At 43.4% G+C, this 19797-nt stretch overlaps 1 protein-coding gene across 1 annotated transcript; it reads right to left on the bottom strand.

Annotated features, from left to right (window-relative positions):
• Positions 1 to 2410: 2410 nt before the first annotated feature.
• Positions 2411 to 8276, bottom strand: dact2 (dishevelled-binding antagonist of beta-catenin 2). The gene is made up of 4 exons (XM_030071330.1): positions 7795 to 8276; positions 5681 to 5813; positions 5257 to 5550; positions 2411 to 4906 (listed from the first exon to the last, which is right to left on the bottom strand). The coding sequence occupies exons 1-4, from the start codon at positions 8065 to 8067 to the stop codon at positions 3000 to 3002; spliced, it is 2607 nt and encodes an 868-aa protein (XP_029927190.1). The 5' UTR covers positions 8068 to 8276; the 3' UTR covers positions 2411 to 2999.
• Between the last annotated feature and the right edge of the window lie 11521 nt (positions 8277 to 19797).

The following is a 19797-nucleotide window of genomic DNA, read 5'->3' as shown; positions in this document are numbered from 1 at the left end:
CGGTCTGTGTTATGGCTTGAAAGCTTCAGTCTAGACCTTTAATCAGCAGGTGTGATGTCAGCGAGAGCCGTGTGATCTTGATTAGATGTGACCGTTTGCCCATGTGTTTTTATGTTTATGATGTCAAAGCACTTGAACCACAATCAATGTAATGAGATCCCACACGACATCTGTAAGCCCTCAGTATGCCACGCCAGCCGCCCATGGGGAGCATTTCATAAAGCGGAGGAGGCAACCACCCCTGTGCTCTTAACTTTATACCCTATAAAATATCATCTGACCAAATCCCCTTTGCAGGTGTGTTCTTGTACACCTGCTTGTACTCTCTGCTTCCAAAACGACCCCAAAGACTCTCACTCCTGAGCCACATTATGTTTAACCAGGATCTAGCATGCAATTACACTGTTATGTGTCGGTTAAAGTGCTTATTCTCTACTATGTATTTAGAAATTTTCACAAAAAAATCTCAGTAGAGAATGGAATGGGACTTAGTGATGAGCAAGTGGGCTCATTCTCATACCATCAGACTCAAACAAAAGGTTACACTTAATTTACATGCCCAGTCAGCATTAATAAGTGGCAATGAAACAGTTAACAAATGCTTTCTAGTACACTATAGCATAATGGTAAGCACATACAGGGCTAACTTTACTATTTATAAGAGATCCTTGTCTGGCATGCTCTCATAAATTGTGAATTCACCATTTAAACATGTTTCTAAATGTCAGAGATATCCTTTATGTGCTTGGTACTGCATTATTGTGTGTTTGAAAGCATTTGTTAACTGTTTATACTCTATTTATGAATGCTTCATTGGTCTTACCAAACAACAAAGTCCAACAAAACTGAATGACAGACAATTTGAACAAGGGGAAACACAAAAAAGAGACAAGCTATAGACGGCAGGGGTACACAAAGACCTCTGACCTCCCCATTGTGGAGAAACGTGCCCCCAGAGATGAGCCAGCACTACAGCTGGGAAGGTCAGCAAGCACCCAAGGTCAAGCCGACATGGTCCTGTTATACTCAACATCAAAGACAAGTCCAGCGCCCGTCGTGCTCCTTCTGAGCCAGGCTGAAAACAACAGCGCTAATCCCTGCGAACACTCGCTGTCACTCTTGCGGAGAGGACAGAGGTCAGCCGCATCTACAAATCCTGATAAATTGACCCAATTGTTGCAAACCGGCGCAACTTGCCAAATTTAAAATGCAATCTTTGATGTTCACAGGCATTTTATCCCCTTTGGACTTGTGCGAGATGAGCAGAGAAAAGAATGTGATTCTGAATTAACATATGCCCTTTGGTGGACACTTTTATCCGAAGAATTACAGGTTTCCCTTTTTGAAAGTGAATTGAACATCTCCAGTTAAAAGGAAAAGAGGGAGCCTCTCCCAATGAAAGATTCATGAGTCTTAAAAAATAATGGCCTCCACAGTGATGAGATCTGCAGGGAACACAACTTCAAAGTAAAAATTTGATGAAATGTTGAAAATGTTTGTCAGCCCCATAAGCTTCTTAGGTGGGAACTTTAAGGTCATGGTGGCTGCCTGATGGGAGAAAATGTTGGGAGAGAGTGTTATTACGAGTGACCAGGGGAGAGAGGACTTACGGTTTGGAGGCCCGTGGCGTGACTGCTTACCTTCACTGGCAAACTGTTTCTCTCCCGCCTTTAAAACTGGAGCAATTTTAATGGAAAGATACCAGGACAGATTTTGGAAATGAGATTACTGGTCAACTCTGTGCAGCTGCCCACTGTCTAATCTCCTCATGACAGCTCTGAAATGAGCAGCCTCTTATCGTTTGTCATTCCTCCTAAATCCCATGTGCCCCCCTGCCATACACACCAACTGTTTTAAAACCTCCGGTCTCCCCTTAGAAACCTGAGCTTATTCTGCCAGCCTCACTCTCTCTTAGGAGTGTGTGTGTGCTGTAAGATTTCAAGCCAAGCATGTGTGCTTTGCTAAGGATATGCTTCAAGTAAAATGCCTGAGAGCTTATAGGTATTCAGCTATATTTAAACATTATTGTCTGGCTTAATTATTAAGGCCATACCTTATTAAGCCAGCAGTTGTGCAGTTTGGGCAATTGGCTGCCATCACTGGAAATATTTGAGAGCATAATCCAATTTAAAATGTGCCTCCACAGCACAATGCAGTTTGAATAAATAGTAAAAAGTAAATAATCAGCAGAGGAGAGAAGTCAGCAGATGAGATGTTTGGCATTGTTTTTATTTGTTGATTAAGAAAAACTGCCTCAGCTTTCGGCCAGGGATGCCAGGACCAATGGTACAATGATAAGCACTCGGTCAAATTAAGCAATGTACAGTAGTTAGCATGTGGGTGGGTATTAGTAGTGTAAATATTAGGCCTATAAGAATTAAGGACACATGTTAAAGCTCAGTACAAGATATCTCAGTGTATATTAAATAGTTTATTGTAAGGTGAAAGATATGCATAGATAGTACCAATGTGCATCAACATAATATAAAAATTAAAGAAAATAAAGTAAATTTGTAATAAAGAAAGTGTAAAATGAAAGGTCTTATTTCTTAATGTACATACAATTATATCGAAGCAATTTCACCCTTGAAATCTTCAGCTGCAGCCACATGCACATGAGAAACTTTAATTATAATAGCATACATACACTATTTACAAATTAAGTGTTGATATCAAATACAGTTGTGTTACACATGCTTTTACAGAGTGCATGTGTATGCATGCAAGTTTTGGCTTCAAGCACGGTGCATCACTAATAATTTTCTAGCTATAACTAACAGCAATGAGTGCACAAATTAAGTGGAAATTTGTAGCATTTGTGTACCGTTTTTCATGGAGATTCATGAAACAGTTTATAAGTTTGTTTTTTTTGGGGGGGGTTATGTACAAGTGGAAAGGTCAAACAACAGGTGATATCTCTCCAACAAGTTTTGAGAGCATTTCCCACGGTTCTCAATGTTTTCTTTTCGACAGTTTTCATCCTGCCTGGGGGAACTCCACTACACCAGGGTCATGACCTTCAGAGAGGCGGGTTGAAACCTGCGAATCTTCTTCTTCAGGGCTCGAGAAGCTTTGATGCGGCAGGTTGGGGGCTCGGGTCGTGGGAGCTGCAGTCCAGCGGCAGTGGGCCCCAGTGCAGCCTCGGCCCACACCAGACCCCCTTCTTCCTCGTGGCTATCCACCTGGTCCCCCTCGTCCAGGGACAGACTGCTGTCAGAATCTGAGAAGGACTGGAAGCTCTGGCTGGACTCGCTGTCCCCAAAGCGGTTGGTGGTGTTATCACTCATCTCCCCCTCACTGCTTTCAGCGATGGTGGAGTGAAACAGAGAAGCGCATTCAGCCGAATACTCAGATTCGCATCTGGGTGGGTAGTGGCTGGACATGGGGAAGGGAGCTGGAGGGTATCTGGCATTAAGACTGTTGAAGAAAGAGGAAGAAGACATGGAGGGGTGGAGGGCTCGAGGAGGCCCTACCCATTGGCCCAAGTGTGGCCTGGCACTCACACTATGAACCATCTGCCTGCTCCCTGCTGCCTGAGCACGAGGTTCTTTTGACCTCTGACGCTGAACACACGGGACCTGGATCATCTCCACATCGGATGGCCACTTGCCAGTTCCCTGCCTTCTCTTCCTCTGCTCGGCAGGCTGCTCATACTCCAGGAGCTGGGGTCTGCGGCTTTTGCTGGACTTGACCACAGTGGGGACGGGATGTGGCTTGGGATGGACCTTGAGGCTGTACATGAGTCCAGGGCTACAGAGGCTGGAGTCTGAGCCGGAGTGTCCACGCTCCTCTACCAGGCAGGTGGTCAGTTTCTGTGTAGTCTTTCCCTTCCCTGACCTTCTCAGCTCTCTTTCTCCCTTTGCTCCACCATTGGCCTCTCTGGTCCTTTCACTGGAGGAGTAGCCCTGGTGGTGCCTCACTGCCCGAGGCTTCTCACTGCTTTTTCTCCTCAGCTTCACGGCCTTGGTCTTGCGGTCTGCCTGTCTTACCTTAACCCGCTGAGATCCAGCAGGGACGAACTTGGCATGGACGAAGTCAGACGGAGTCTTGTGGCTTAACTGAACCTCAAAGCCTTGACTGTCTTCTGTGCTAGAGCTGTGGGTCATCACTGGTCTTTGCGCATGGCCTTTCCTCTCACACAGTTTTACCTCTGGGATATCTCTGCATCTTTTCTCTGAATGGCCTCTTGCTACACCAGTATGATCTCCTTGGATCTTGTCATTGTTTCTAGTGTCAGAGGTGATAACCTCTCCAGACATGGTCTCCCTTGTGGCAGCAGGATAAGAGTAGCGGTATGAAGCATCTGGGGCTCTGACTGACTGGTTGTGCATTGTGTGATTCACTTGCTCTTGGCTAGAGTATATCATGCAATGTCTATTCCAGTCACTATCTGCTGGCATGATGTCTGAAGTCTGGGCTGCTGTAGGCCGTAGCGGAGATACTTCTACATGAGACACCTCAGGAAACACGGTTCCAGCTTCAATGGGCTTCCTGTGATAATCACTGTGTGCATGCATAGTCTCTTTCTCAGCTTCACTCCCGATGTTGATCCTGGTCATACTGCGCTGAAGAAGCTTGTCGATATAAACTGGGGGCCCAGTCTGGGACATCATTTGTGCCCTCTGCAAAGTGTTGGTACCTGGGCCACCGTCCATTGGCAGTTCTAGGCCCTCTGGAAAGCCAGGGCTGGCTGGCTCTGCACCTGGGGAAAAGATGGGGCTCTGAAGAGCCACGGCATGCAGGGGGCTGGGGTAGTGGTACACTTCAGTCCCACTGCGGGACACTAAGTTGCTCTGAAACTTGGGGTCCACTGTGGAGGTCTTCAGGCTTGAGCACACTGCGGGTTTCTTCCCATCCACAGATTTATAGCAGCTTGGTCCTAGAGTCATCATCCTATCAAGATCACCTGGTGAACACATAGACAAAACAAAATCAATACTAATTTCCATGAAATCACTCACCCATTGAAATTTTTATTAATGGAAATTGAAAATACACATCCAAGAGAAAATGTGTGGGCTGTAATGTGTCTTGGGATAGGAATCACTTGACTATCAGTACAATACAATCAATCAATCAATCAATGTTAGGAAATCCTAACAGTAATATCAGTTGCAGTAGCAGCAGTAAAAACTACTATGTAGGAGTAACCAATACAAGGCAAAGCTGGGATGTGAAATGAATACAATGAATTATAACTTTACTCTTTATTAAAATATGAGAATAAATGCATATAAGACTGTATGCAGTGCTTACCTGTTGACACAGGTCTTGGTCGTGCCCGTTCAGTGGTTGTGGTGCTGGTCCGGATCCTGCTGCTGCCCAAATGGAGGCCTGTGGCCCGTGGAGGATGGGGCTGGGCGGCGCTCTCGTCAGCCGAGCGCCGGCGGCACACATCGACTTGGGTCAGGGGGCTGGTGATGTGTGAGGTGGCAGGGCTTGTGGGAGGGATGAGAAGGCTGGTCTGAGAGGAGGACAAGCACTCGCTGTACACAGAGGTGCACGAGTTGGACAGCGAACAGGAGCCACCATCGCTGAGCTCATAGAAACCTAAATAGAGCATGAGAGATCGCACATAATTATTATAACCCGAGAAATTTAACTACAATGTGAAGGTCCTTTGGATGAGCGCTTTATTAAATGCGATAATTTAAGAATGTGTTTGTGTGTGCCTGCTGACCTGAACTTGGTCGACTGTCACTCTCCAGCTGCTCTGTGGAGGCCTTGCTCACGTCTAGCTTCAACTCGCTTATTTGTTGGTCCAGCTGTTGCAAGTGGGTCTTCAGGCCAACATCCTGCCTCCTTAGACGAGACTGTAAAACAAAGAACACACAGACACTCAATTTAGTCAAATTTGAGAAAGAGTGCAACTTATATAATGTAAAAACTTGTTTATCAGATCTTCTCAGGAATGCAAGTTGCCCAACAGAATGCAGTTTTGCAGCCAGATGTGCAGGTTCAGTGCCTCAGTTGCATGTATGAACAAGGACAGTCAAGCAGCAAAGTCAAAATGCGTATCAGCACTTCTTCGATTTGGTTCAGGTGAACTCAGGAGGTCTGCTGTTTGGATAAAAAGGTTCTAATGTACAGCCATCAGAAAAAACAAAATGCACTGTGGCTGTTCATTAACTGCAGGAGGACGTGGGGGAGCCTGTAAGAGGCAGTGGTGGGTAACTCATTTCTCCCCCACAGCGAGGGCCTGGCCATTGTGTAAACTGCTGGAGGAGGAAGGGTTGGGGGGTTGGGTTGAGGGCTGTGTTTGCTTTAGCAGCTTGGGCTGGGCAAGACTGTTACAGCCCTTTTCCACTGTATGGCTCTGGCTTGATTCAACTGGGCTCTACTCACTTTTATAGGTTTTCCACTGGGTAAAAGTTGTGGATTGAACCTGGTTCTTGGCAGTTTTTTTGGTACCACTACCGTTTAGGTAACAAATGAGCTGAACTGATAGTTAAGGTGACATGAAAACTCTGCAGATCACTGATTGGTCAGAGAAACCTTGAGCACCTCTGTTTACAACCAGAAAATACCTAAACAAGACTCGTGAAACTTGTGAACTTGTGTTGATCCATGTAAAAAAAAAAAAAAAAAAAAAAAAAAAAAAATCTTCAAATCTCTTTGTTGCACTAATATTTTTTAATGTGAAGCAGTCATTTCGTGCTGATCCTGCTGATTTTTTGACAATAAAACAAGGAAAATAACGCAGGAAAAACTAGTCCACATGCCACACGGGGTTATTATCTGCAGTGGGAAACAAAATCCAGAGAAGTAAAGTGACTAGAGTTGAGATGATACCATGCAGCGGAAAAGGTGCATTACAGTGGTTCTCAAAGTAAGGACTGGGGTCCTGCAGGGGTCATCACCAGCATGAAGCATGTCCTTAATGTTTTACTCCTTTGATGCTTTGTCAAATCAAGCTCCCTGTCCAGATGTTTTCTGTTCAGGGGATCTATGAAAAAAGTGAACTATAAAGAAATTTTTGGTGTTGATTTCCAGTCAACATGGTTTGTAGTTAAATTGCTTATGATGCATGGGCCTGAGGTTTTCTATTTTACATGAATTTAGAGCAAGATGTATGAATTTAAACCTTTGATTGCCTTAATAATTTTGCATTTTTATCTGCAACCTATATGAAAAACACTTGCCATGATGGAAACTCCACACATCTAGCTGCCATCTGAACTCCTACCATTTCACTGATAGTGTCCTAATGGCTGATAAATATTTTATAGCAAGCAAAGTGGTGAATCCAAAAGGCCACATTTGAAAAACTCGAGGTAAACCTAAAGCCAATTGCTATTAATATATTTCCAGCTACATTACAGTGGTTAATGATTGAGGAAATAGCCAGAACCGCCCCCCCACATACACACAACACACATAGCCCAGGGTCCCGTGGTCCTGCAATGAACCTTGATTTATGACACCTATCTTACTTCCTACCCCCAACTGAGAGCATGAAAGTCTCTGGCAATAATTGAAGGCTGAAGGCTGAAAGCCCATGAGCATCAGCTGATAGCAGATCAAGAGTGAGGTCTTTATTCTAAAGACAATTAAACTTCACTTTTGATGTAGACTACCACTGAAGCGGTGTGCCCAGTGGTAGCTCTATCTTTTAGAGTAAGGAACTGATTAGATTAAGTTATAAGGAATATTATGGTGAGACCATGATAAATAAAAAGAGGATTTTAAGTGTGATCAAGAGCATAAACCTATAATTGAATATCACAGAAACATACTGTAAGTACCTATAGAAATACTATAGTATTTGGCTTATGCATCAAGACTAGTTCCTACCAATTGTTGCTTCAAGGCCGACAGGGTCGCCTCCAGCCGCTGCTCCTCGGTGCCCATCATCCCCGGACCGTCCTGGTTTGCCTGGACAGAAGTCACCGGTTCCTCCCGGTCCATCCTCAGTGCCCAGGCCACCATGTCGCTCTGTCTGTCCCGCAGCAGATGCAGCTCCTGCAGCCCGGCCACGGCAGCCTGCAGCCTCTCCCCGACCCTGCCGCGGTCCACCGGGGCCGCAGCGCTCATCACCCCGGCGCCAAACACCTTCCTGCTCAGCATGCTGGAGAGCGGCGTCCGGGCATATCCAGAAAACAAATGCAACAACAACAACAACAAAAAAAAAAAAATGTCTGTGGAAGCACCGAGCAGTGTTTCCCTGCACTGCTAAGACGCTGGGTGGCTCAGCTGAGTTCCTCGCAGAATGGCAGCGTGGTTGGAAATGACCTGCAGCTGCATACGATCTGTTTGGTTTTCACACTACCTGTAGGGATAAATGTAAAAGGAGAAGGAGAGGAGAGACTGCGCTCCTCCCACGGGACAAATGGTCTCGTTTCTCATTGGCTGGCCGGTGGGGCGCAATGAACATCTGGTACTAATCCCCTCCATTCAAGTCCCTCCTGGAGCTGCCCAGACATGTACTGTGTTCATGTGTATAATGTCCCCCAACTGGCTGATGTGCACATTATCATACTAATATTGCCATTATTCTGTCCAGAACAATAGCAGGACGGATCAGTGATGTGGAGGGAGATGATAATGTAGGTAAGCGACCTCCAGTTGGTGAATATCATGAGGAAAATAACCACCAAAATAAACGAAATTTATGTTCTAAAGGTTTATTTGTAAATTTAAAAAGTGGATAAAGTCGGTCCTGCAAATAGAAAGGTGATTAAAATGGGCTAAGCCTCCACTACTACCATGGACAGTCTTTGCTCTTACTTTATATATTTAATTTAAATCTTAACTACGGCCATTAATGGCACACAGTGAATAGTGACATCTGGTGGTCAGATTGGAAACACGGAGAAGAAAAATACGTTTTTTTTTTTATAGGGTCTCTCTAAAGAATTCAAACTTTTCAACCGGAAACAAGCAAACTCCCAGTCGGTTTCAGCAGGATGGCCTCACATTTTCTGTGGGGAATAGACGTTTCTACTACACACGCACTGAAACGGACATGTAGGATACCTGCAACCTTTTAGAATGTAATATGCAGTCATAGAAAAATACACACACACACACACACACCACACACACACACACACACACACACACACACACACACACACACACACACACACACATATACATATCTAAATATCTATCTATATCTATATCTATATCTATCTATCTATCTATCTATCTATATAGTTTATGAATTCATCTTGTAGATTTTTTTCTTCTGCTGCTTGGAAATGGAGGCTTATTAACGGCGAAAAATGTAAAAAAAAAAAAAAAAAAAAAAAAAAGGAACTAAAGGACTACTAGTCCATAGGGGGCATTGCTGGATGGGTGGCGACCCCTTGTGTCAGCATAGAAGACTACAATTTCGTGACGGTTGGATAATTGATGTTTTTGGCTTTCTACGGGTTTTCATGTCGGATAAAATAAATAAAAATAAAACCACACTGCAGATAAACACACATTAAGCCATAGACCCCACCTGGTAAAATTCTGAGGATAGTTGCTTGATAAGATATGAAACAGAGACATTCTCTCACTGGCCCTAACTTCATAAAAATACTTTTTTTTTTAAAAATTCCCCAAATTCACTGGGGACACTTAGATTCCTCTAATGACTCCCGAAGGTGCCCCCAGCTCCATATTGAACCACTGGTTTGAGCCGTGCATGTGTCTGCCCTCCTGCATGGCTGCACAACTGTCTTGGGTGAAAATGACTTTCAAATGCAAAATATATGTATATTATACTTTTACACCACAAACTGTTGTCCCTGTTAACCAGTCTAACCTTAATTTAATTTTACTCTAATTTTACTCTACTTACTTTACTTACTTGTTACTAGTCTTCTAGCTACTTACCTCTACTTAAAACAAACAGAAAATGAAAATTCCTGCAGATTGAGTAATTTCATTTGTCTCATGCAAATCAATTTATTTCAAGAATATTTCTCACAAAAAACAGCTTTAATTTTCTTAATCCCAGAATAACGTTGTTTCAAGAAATTGACTCTTCTTTCTACCCCTGCAGTGAGGAAAACAGTAAACCAACCGGCAGAAATTTGACCTTGTTTAAATAAGATTTTAATACTGAATACGAAAATAAATGTAATTTTTTTTTTTTTTTTTTGCCATAACAGTGCAGTAATTAAGGCATCTAAATTGTGAATTAACTTAGTCTTAATACTGTGTCATAAAATAAAATCTTTTAACTAAGATTACATGAGGCTAATCGCAACCTCGCTGATAACTGAGAGAACATTTTCTGTCCAATGAGATTTTGTAGCTCTAAACTTTCTTCTTTCATTTAAGTTTTATAGTTTTTTTTAAGGATTTAAATCCAAGTACACCAAGCATTCAGATCTCCCTCGACTGTATGACTCATAGTTTTAATATTTATCCGTGTTGTTTCTTTTACATCATGAGCTGTTGTTTATCCAGCCCACTCAAATGAAGGTCAATAATCTGATAACAGTTAAATAAGGCAATGATTGAGCCCTCATCGCAGGGACGAGGCAACATGATTTAGGCTGCAAACTATTCACCTTACAGTGCTGCTGATCCCACTGCATCACAGGTGGGGAAACTCTTTCATGCTCATATCTCCAGCTATCTGGAAGCAGGAGTTCAAAGGAAATACCAGAATGCCGAGAGCAGAGTACACCTGTGTGAGCATCACACATGCCGTCCGATCAAAGATAAGGCGAAAGAACTGTGACAAGTTTTTATCTCAGGTTGTGAATTTTAAAAAGGTAACATTTTCCCCATTATCTTGGTTACATGCGGTTTATATGTGGCAACGTGGAGACCCAACTTTCACTGCTAATTTGACAGTGTGATGAATGTCAGCTGGATTTTTCAGGCACTAGAGGGCAGTCTGACGCTATTCTTAAATGTTGCATGATCTTATACTGTATTTTGAACTTTTGTTTGCTAATTGGGTGCAGTGTGCTTTATTTAATTTGCGTTTTTGCAGTTGATTGATCCCAAGACATTTGCAAAATATGGCTGTTTCACTCTCAAACCATCCTGCTGATCCTGAAATACAAAGACAGCAAGCGGATTGTTTTTTTCTCCTTGTTTAAGATGTGGGGCTCAGCTGAATCATTTGTTTACCCACCCTCATTTGAAGCAAACGTCCCTGTCACGTCGATAATGCGAAGGCCCCTCATCAAGATGCTCACATTATGGCGAGTATGCCATGCATTGTGGAGCCCACTCCTCACAGGGATAGCGTCATGTCCTGAGGATGCTGCTGGAGTACAACAGTGCATTGTGATGCCTGGATCTCCCTCTGCCCCCATACCCTTCAAAGCACTTCCTCAGGGTGACATCAGCTAGGGTGTTGGTCCTCAAGGTGCCCTCTTTTGCAGGATCAAGTGTGGGCTTTGTACCAGAACCTTGTGTTAACCCATCGCTTGTCTCTTACAATGGACACGTTTTATACACTGTTTTACAAGGCTAAAATCAGCTGTTATGTTTCACTGGGTGGAAACTTCTTTTTGTGTGGCTTCTCTACTATCAGTAGATTTTCCATAGCCACTTTTTCCTATCCGCTCCCTCTTCAACTGTCCTCCAAAAGCACTGAAGGAACAATAAAGCTGAAAAAATTTAGATAACGAAACAAAAGCGCACGGACAGTAAATCCTTCAGTGCACCCTAACAACGGCTGCAATGGAAAGAAACGAGGAGTCTGATAAAGGGTTGCTACCTGTTGAGGGAGATACCGACGGGAACAATGGAGGTTTGCTGCCACAAACAAGGTGTGTGTGGGGTGGAAGTCAGAGAGGTAAACATGGGCTGTTGTCATATGTGGGACTGGATGCGTGCCTGTGTGTGTGTGTGTGTGTGTATGTGTGTGAAAGAGACAGAAAAAAGAGAGAAAAGGAAAGAGATGGAGAGAGAGGGTGCATGCATGTGTGTGCATATGTGTGTGTGAGAAAGAGAGAAAGAGCTGGAAACGTAAATTTGCTGTCAGCTCTTGGTGCTCATGGAAAAACAACCTTTTCACATGTAGGCATTATGGGCTCACAACTTCAAAAGGAGCAGGATCTGATATCATACATGAGACATTCTGCTGCCTAAAAAGAAGGATAATTCCTATGATGGATGTTGTTGATTGTGAGCTGTTTCCGGGGTTTGTGTGTTTTCACATATTTTTGGGTGTGTGTGTTTGTAGCCTGCACTATTGTTGCCTGACAGGGGATTCCCATGCATGCAGGTTCTCTGATTGAAAATCCCTTTTCGAGGTAACCTGTCATCAGCAAAAGCAAAGATAGGGAATTTCGGAGATCAAAGTGGCCTCTCGTCCCTGACAACAGAGCCTCGCTCGCTCTGCCACCTCTGACGGTGGAAAGCTACAAACTCCATTTGTTGGCCCTCAGTTACATCACAGTCATGTTGAATGAATGAATGAATGAATGAATGCATAGACTCAACAACCACGTAAATAACCTCTGCCTACAACACAGAAAATCGCTTTCTGACGTTAATACTTGGACACTCACCAGATATCTATCTCTGCTCATGATTTATTATGGGAGATTGTGGAATTACATTTTAAGTTCCTGCCGAGTTGTCCGGACAATGAAAAGCATATGTCTCTTATCAGCAGCTTCTTAAACAGTTATTCCTCTTAAAAATAAAACGCCTCTTGTGAATTCATCCCCGTGGATTTGGACTCTGTTCTTTTGATACCTCGGACTTATCTTTAATGCTCCAAGCAGTTTCTAATCCAAAAAACGCCAACTCTATCTCACCCATGAATGAGATACATCAATAATATGACAGACTGGTAAGCGTGTCCTCAGTCCTAAAATCCACTCTGGAAATAGAATTCATGTTTGCTATTCCAATATTTTCGGAGACGTCTGACTAAAATTGTGAAAATGGACCGCTATCAAAGCTGCATCCAGGAAACAAAAGACAGAGCAGCCGAACTGACAGTAAATGATTCTGACTTTGTGGACAGCGTGACAGTCCCCCGGGTTTTACAAGTACGTGGGGATATTAAGTAATTCATAACTTGCAGAGCTGCTGTCACTTGTAAAACTTGCTTGAATTCAAAAGCTCAGACAAACATTCAGGGAATCCATCATGTCAGTTTCCCGATTCATTGTCAGTGGAGCAGCTCCAGGTTTTATCTCTTGATGTCATCGCAGATTAGAAGCTAGTTTCTGTGGTTTCTCGCTTAGATTGGGAACCGTTCATGTTCACAAATGTTGAATAAACCGTCTAATATCTTAGGGATTCTCCTGGAGGGTAAAGTTTTAGTGCAGGGAATCTAACAGGAAGTCATTTAAAGGATGAAGTGCACTCGGAAATTCATTGTGTTTTTGGGCCAACCCTTTAAGAGTCCCCTGGGACATACCAGTAAGACTGTATTTCAGTCAATAGGATTTCTGAGTCCCCTAAGCTTGAGAAAAATTTTCATTGAATTATTTTGGATCGCACAAGTATTTTAAAGGATTTCTGACAAGGAGGCAGACAGTGTTTTGTGGGCATGTGGAGGCATGTTCCCAATGGGGGATCTGATCAGCCACATCTGTCTTTATGATGTTGTCCACCATGTACTTTTACCTCTTCAGGCTTTCGGTAGATCCGCGCTCTCACCGTGTAGCTCCCCTGAAAGTGAGAGAGACCTTTCAGTCTGTATGCTTGCAAAATTATCTCCTCATCAAATTTTATTTGAGCCGAACAAATTTCTGTTTATTCAACAAGCGAGGGAGAAATGCTTCCATGCCGCACGCCTGCAAATCATAAAGAAATCAGACCAAATTAAGTGATTTAGCATTGCCTTACCTATGAATGCAATGTGTTAGCTTCAGCCAAGTTGCCATGGAGAGCGCAGGGCAGTGGATGGTCTATTCCTCTTGTGTGACAAGCTGGAGGAACTGTTTGGAAAATGTCTTCTTTCCATGTAAGCTCTTGAGAATTTGTCAAGGGGCACAGTGTGCCACGCACAATCCCCGTGAATGTGATGTGAAGTATTTATCATATTTATATGTTTACACCTGCTTCACACTAAGTGTTTTATAGAAGTTGGAGATAAATTATGTGTGTATTTATTTGTTCAGGATTCATACGGAGAAAAACAGAACTTTAGCTAGGAATAAGTCTGAAAGACATCATTTATCTTGGAAAGGTTACATTTCAGGCATGGATATAAAAATGTCAAAGTCCATACAAGGGAGACTTATCATGGGGAGTCTCATATGACCTGTATCTTTTCTTGGGCAGGGAGACAGACGTCTGAGCTGTGGAAGGCTTGGACATCGCACTTAACTCACCCTGTCCAGAGGGCCCTGGGAGACCCACAATGCTTTGTAGGCCCTGTAAACTACGGACTAAACTGAATTCCACATCTGATCGTAAAACCAACACTTTATTACTCCGATGCTAATCAGATTTAAATGATGGAATAGTTCTGTTACTGACCGCACAATATCACAGTCTCTTAGGGTTTAATAGCAGTCATCTCTCATAATTGCCTGTTTTTGCCAAAACAGAGGAAACACACCAGACTGTTCAAGTATTCAGTAAATTTTGTCATCTGAAGATTATTATTGTAACTCTAAAAGGGTAATAATACCCAAGTTTAAAAGCCAGAACCCATTCCTTTTTTACAGGTAGATGATCCTTTGGCACTTTTGCTAATTGCAGCTGTTGAAAGACTTTTTTTTTTTTTTTAATATCAGCTCTTAAAAAACAGCACATTTGATGAAAGGATTCCTGTGCCAAGCTGTCACATTAACCGTTAGGAGCTTCTGATTTTGCACTCTCAGCACAACTTGAGCCATCAGCCACATCTCGGTGTTTTCAGAAACTAAAATTTGCCCATTTAAACTTAAGAGGTAAAAGTCCAAAAGGCCTTTAAGGATTCCCAGCAAGCATTTGACAGATGGTGTCATTATGATATTAGGCCATGGTCATATTTCAGCGAAGCAGCTTTGAAAACCGAATTTCTATCAGAGAAAAAAAACAATGATCAAGTCTTATTTTCACAAAATGATGCAGGCAGCAGCCGTGGACGTGTTGTTGCTCATTTTGGCATGATGTTTACACAGGTTTTAAACATCGCTACAGGCCATTGCATCAACATCTATTCCGCAGGCAAACTGTTTTTCAAATTTTGCAGGCATCAGTCGGAGCTGGGAGACTCTTCAGCAGCAGCATCTCTTGATCTCTTGATTGTAACTAAATTTTCCAAGACACGTATGTCAGGGAAAGTCTTACAATATGTTATCCACCCTCATGAAGCGCACTTATGCACAAAGAGGAGCACGAGTAGAGAGGAAGTGTGTGGTCCAACCCAGCTACTGTGAATGCCTGCTATCTTGACTCCGTGTGATAGCCTGGGCAGGGATAGACCGAGGGGGCTGAGCAGAGTTTGAAGGGAAGTTGTGTTCTGCCGTCATAGCGAATTGCAACACATTGTGTGTTGTTTTTTGTCCTTTGTCCTGTGTGCACTGTTTATGTATGTTTATCAAGATGGTGGCAGAGACATAAAAGCCTTGTTTGGCTGTGGCAGGATTTTGAATGACAAAAAAACAAACCCTAAATCTCTTCCCCTCTCCTCCTTTGGTAGGACAGCTATTTTGATAGAGCAAGTTTATTCATGTACACAGGAACACAGGCAGACGTGGCCTCAGACATCCAGTAAGCAAACACAATGAGTTTGCAGTCCTAAGTCATACTCATAGCTCACCCAGCCTGGCCTTGTCTAAACTTCCCTCACGTCAAAACTTCCCTCAATCTGCATCTGCATCTGACATCAGATCTTACCCCGGTTTCATTAAAAGGCGTGATATGAGTTTGCTGCTTTGATATTTAGCCTTGAATCTTCGCTGGAGGTTTGGCTGATAGAAATATCACCAGAGGCTATTGGTTTAGCTCTGAAATGCCGTAGTCTGTGCGCCTCTGCAGGTGTGAGATTTTAAGAGGCCTCTTTATTTGCAGAATCACCTCAAGTTTTTCCACCTCTGGGCACGAGCACCTGTGTGGAGTGTGACAGAATCACCCCACCGTCCCCTTAGGGCGGCGTTAGTATCCATCAGTCCGTAGAGAAACGTCTGTCAGATGTGGACTCACAGAGCTGGCCAAGCCTTTTGCCTCGACCCCCCCCCCTGTGGGACAAGGTTAGCTCTCGCTTCAGAACCTCATTTCCAAGACATGAGGGTCTTCGCCGTTGAACCTGGTTGACAACTCGGTGTATTGTGTGGTTTGTGACGGCCACCCCCGTCGCCCCAAACCAAAACAACCTGCAGCTCTTTCCTTTCACTCAGCAGGAAAACACCAGACTCAGGCGATCTTGTCCTTCTCAGGCAAGCAGAATCCTCAGGTGCAATATTTTTAATTTCACTTGATAAGCTGACCAAGTGTGGCTCATATCACTCTAGTTGCCCTTTTTAGATGCACAACAAGAAACAAGAACGAGCCCAAATGTTGCAAACAGGGACAAACACTGGATTCAGCTCTAGCTCTATAATTGCTTGTGTTTCAATCAGGGCTGTGGTGACAGCTGATGAGGTGGGTGTACTACAGAGCAGGAGGGTAGATTACTGGGGAGGAAGTGGGTCTATTCTTTATATTTCAGTTGGCATTAGGCTGTTAGGTAGGTACACTCAACATTTCCAGAAAAAAGAGGCTGGTATACACTGAAAACTCTCCGTTTAACTTCAGGGGAAACAGTAACAGTTGTAGTGAAGACAGAAAAAGGCAACGGACATCTTCATTGTTGTGATCCTTGAGTTTTTTTTTTTTTATAGTCCCTCTTCAGTTTCATTATTTATGACTCAACGATGGTCACGATCTTGCTCGTATCCTGGTATTTTCCTCGTTTCTTTTCATTCCCTCAAGCTCCCATTGAGTGCCATCGAATGTCTACTCACTGTTACTCCACAGTGCTGTTTTTCTCCATTTGGCTTCATCAAATGCTAAACAGCTAACAACAAAATGTTTCCACTCCAGCATGAATTTAAACATGTTGGCGACTACTGGCTCTCACTGTCACTCGTTTCAGCAACGCTCAAGTGTGTCAGTGTTACACAGTGCAGTAGTCCTGCCCCCTGGGGTCCAGTTGGTTCCTGTGAGTCCTTGTTGGTGAGCAGGAGCCACAAATTCAACTATTTATGGAACCACGTCTGTTTAGATTCCAACTGAGCTGCAGACCATTGATTGGTCAGAACAGCGAAGCTCCACTGGTCACTGCTTGCAGTCAGGAGATATAAAAAGCATGGTTTGCAAAAGTTGTGCCAGTTGATAATCCAGCTATATAAAAAATATTTTTTCTGTGAATCTCTAGTTACACTAACACTGTTCATGCGTATAAGCCATTTTGAATTTGTCTTGCTGATTTAAAAAATAAAAAAATAAAACTATTAGTAGAGAAGGGTGAAAAACTAGTCAACGCGCCCACAAGCATTCGACAGGGCTTGGCTGTGACGGGGTCTAGTGTGCAATGAAAAGAAAATCCAGAAAAGTAACTGGTACCAAAACCAATGTAGAGCTGAAATGAGCAGAGAACATACTATATACTGGAAAAGCATCCTAAGTGAATGGAAAATCCAAAGTTCCTGTTTCTGAAGGGCCAAAAGGTTTGGTACCATTACAGTGGAAAAGCGCACTAAGCCGGTTGGATGTAAATAATACTGCAGAGCACGTTAATGTGTAGTAGAGGAGAGATCAAATGTAAAACTCCAGCCTGACCTCTGAACACTTTATCATGAACCATTCACTCTGGGTTTGGAGGAGATGGACCGGAGGTGGATGGATCGCTCTAGAAACGTCCTCTGACATCGGGAACCGCCCTGAATCCTCTGGCTTGCTCCCTGCCAGCCCTTGCACCTACCTTCTGGTCCTCCCCAAGCACCCCCCGGCAACGGGACGGCACCTGAAGAGGAGTCAGATCCGTTTCTCCCGGCCCATCCCTGCCTTGTTCTCACCCCTTCAGAGTCCACGGTCTTGTGTGTTGGCGAGTGATCTGACGGCTGTGAGAGGCGTACGAGAGTGTGTTTCATTAAACACGGGACCACACAAGACTGTTGTTGGGTATTTCCATAAACATTTGAAATAAAAAGCAACATCTATCAAAAGCACCAGATTATAGTTTGATCTTGTACAAACAAAGACTCGGGGCCAGTTTCCCAGAGTCGTCATGGAGCTGTGTGCATCATAAAGACCATTGTAAAATACACCTTTAGTTTCTGAGGTGTTTCCCACAACCTTTAGCAACTTAACGTGTCGCTTAATATGATTTGCAGCGCATTTTCCGGGGTCCAGTGCACATACACAGAAGATAAGAGCGCTTGAGAGCCTCTTCTTTCTCCTGACTTTCACTTTGTTCTATTTTAGTTTTGCACACCAGCTCACAAACACAAAATCAGCAGGTTCATCTGTCATTTACTGTGCAATGAATCTGCAAAACAGAGCTCTGTGCAACAAGAGAAACAGGTCAAGCGAATCTCTCCCTGGGGATGAGCAATTATCTCCCCCTTCTATCAGGCAAAGAGCGAGGATTAGGAGTGTTTGTAACAAGATAATGTGTGGCGAATGTTTGCAAATTCCTCGGCATCACTCCTCACATATTTGAGGAATGACTGTTGGAGTGCCTTAAACTGCACTTACAGATTGTTAAAGTCTTGTTTTATATTGAACGACACCCTCCTTTGACCGGGACATGACACATAATATGGAGGGAGCCAAAGGTCATGTTACAGAGCACATGGAGCCATTTATATAATGCCAGAGAGTGGTTGGTGGAAAGTCTGTGGGAAAGTTTTATCTGTTGCCATGGGATGGGTTAAATCCTCTATCCCTTCTTGTCCCATCTTCTCTGAAGTTGTAGCTTGCAATATGGCATCTGGGAAAAAAAAAAAAAAAAAAAAAAATCATCGTTTCCATTCCAGCGTGGCAGGAAGACATGAGAGATGCTGGGTGATGTCATGTGTAGGGGTGGTCAGAGGTCTCTAATGCCTTTATTGGTCATATATTTCTCCTGATATGGTCTACAAAGCACTTATGTAAATCCTCTCAGTATCACATGTCAGGGAGGTATTTGAAAAGGTACAGCCAGACAACTATTTAAATCAGTGTCCCAGCCCTGCATTAATTTATTGCTGTGTTTGGATGGCAAATAGATTTTGATGGAGCGGCTGATAGCAGGGATGTGTTACTGGACATGACTGGGTGCTGAGTTTCCCAGCAGCTTGAGCCAAGAGCTGAGACGCATGATTAGAAAGGGAAATTTTTTGAGGAAAAAAAAAAAAAAAACCCTCTCCCTCACATTTTCTTGTGGTGAAAAAGTTGTGAACTACAGGGGAACGGCTGAGGCCAAGGCCCCATAATGTAGCCCTTCTCTCCAAGGCCAGGTCTGACGCAGGGAGCCCATGGCCCCGCAGGTCGGGACAGAGCAGGTCTGTGTAATGAGCCAACCACAGAAACCCTGTCACCTCTCCGAGCCGCGTGGAAACCCCGGTGCACTGCGGCTAACAGCCCCTGTGGAGCAGCATCCCCGCTCCTCCTGCAACAGCCACATGTTGACTCTATTAATTTGTGAAGCATCACCCTCATTTAGTTAATGACACACATAAACATGTTTACAGAATATAGCCGTTCCTGCTTTAAGAAATTGCTAATGGTCCCTTAGTCATATGATTACGAATAATTGAAGGAAGAGTTTATTTAATAGGCAAATCTGTAAAATTACTTTGTCCATATTTAACGTGCTGCAAATGAACACGTTCATGCAACATTGTAATTTACCCTTCGCACAGACTAGTGTATTTTTTGTGAATGCTCTTACAATGCCAAAAATGAGCTAATAATATTCCA

This window comes from Myripristis murdjan, chromosome 15 (genome assembly GCF_902150065.1).
Source record: "Myripristis murdjan chromosome 15, fMyrMur1.1, whole genome shotgun sequence".
In the NCBI taxonomy this organism is placed as follows: domain Eukaryota; kingdom Metazoa; phylum Chordata; class Actinopteri; order Holocentriformes; family Holocentridae; genus Myripristis; species Myripristis murdjan.
The sequence above is the reverse complement of the archived record's forward strand: the minus strand, read 5'-3'. Positions and strand labels throughout refer to the sequence as shown.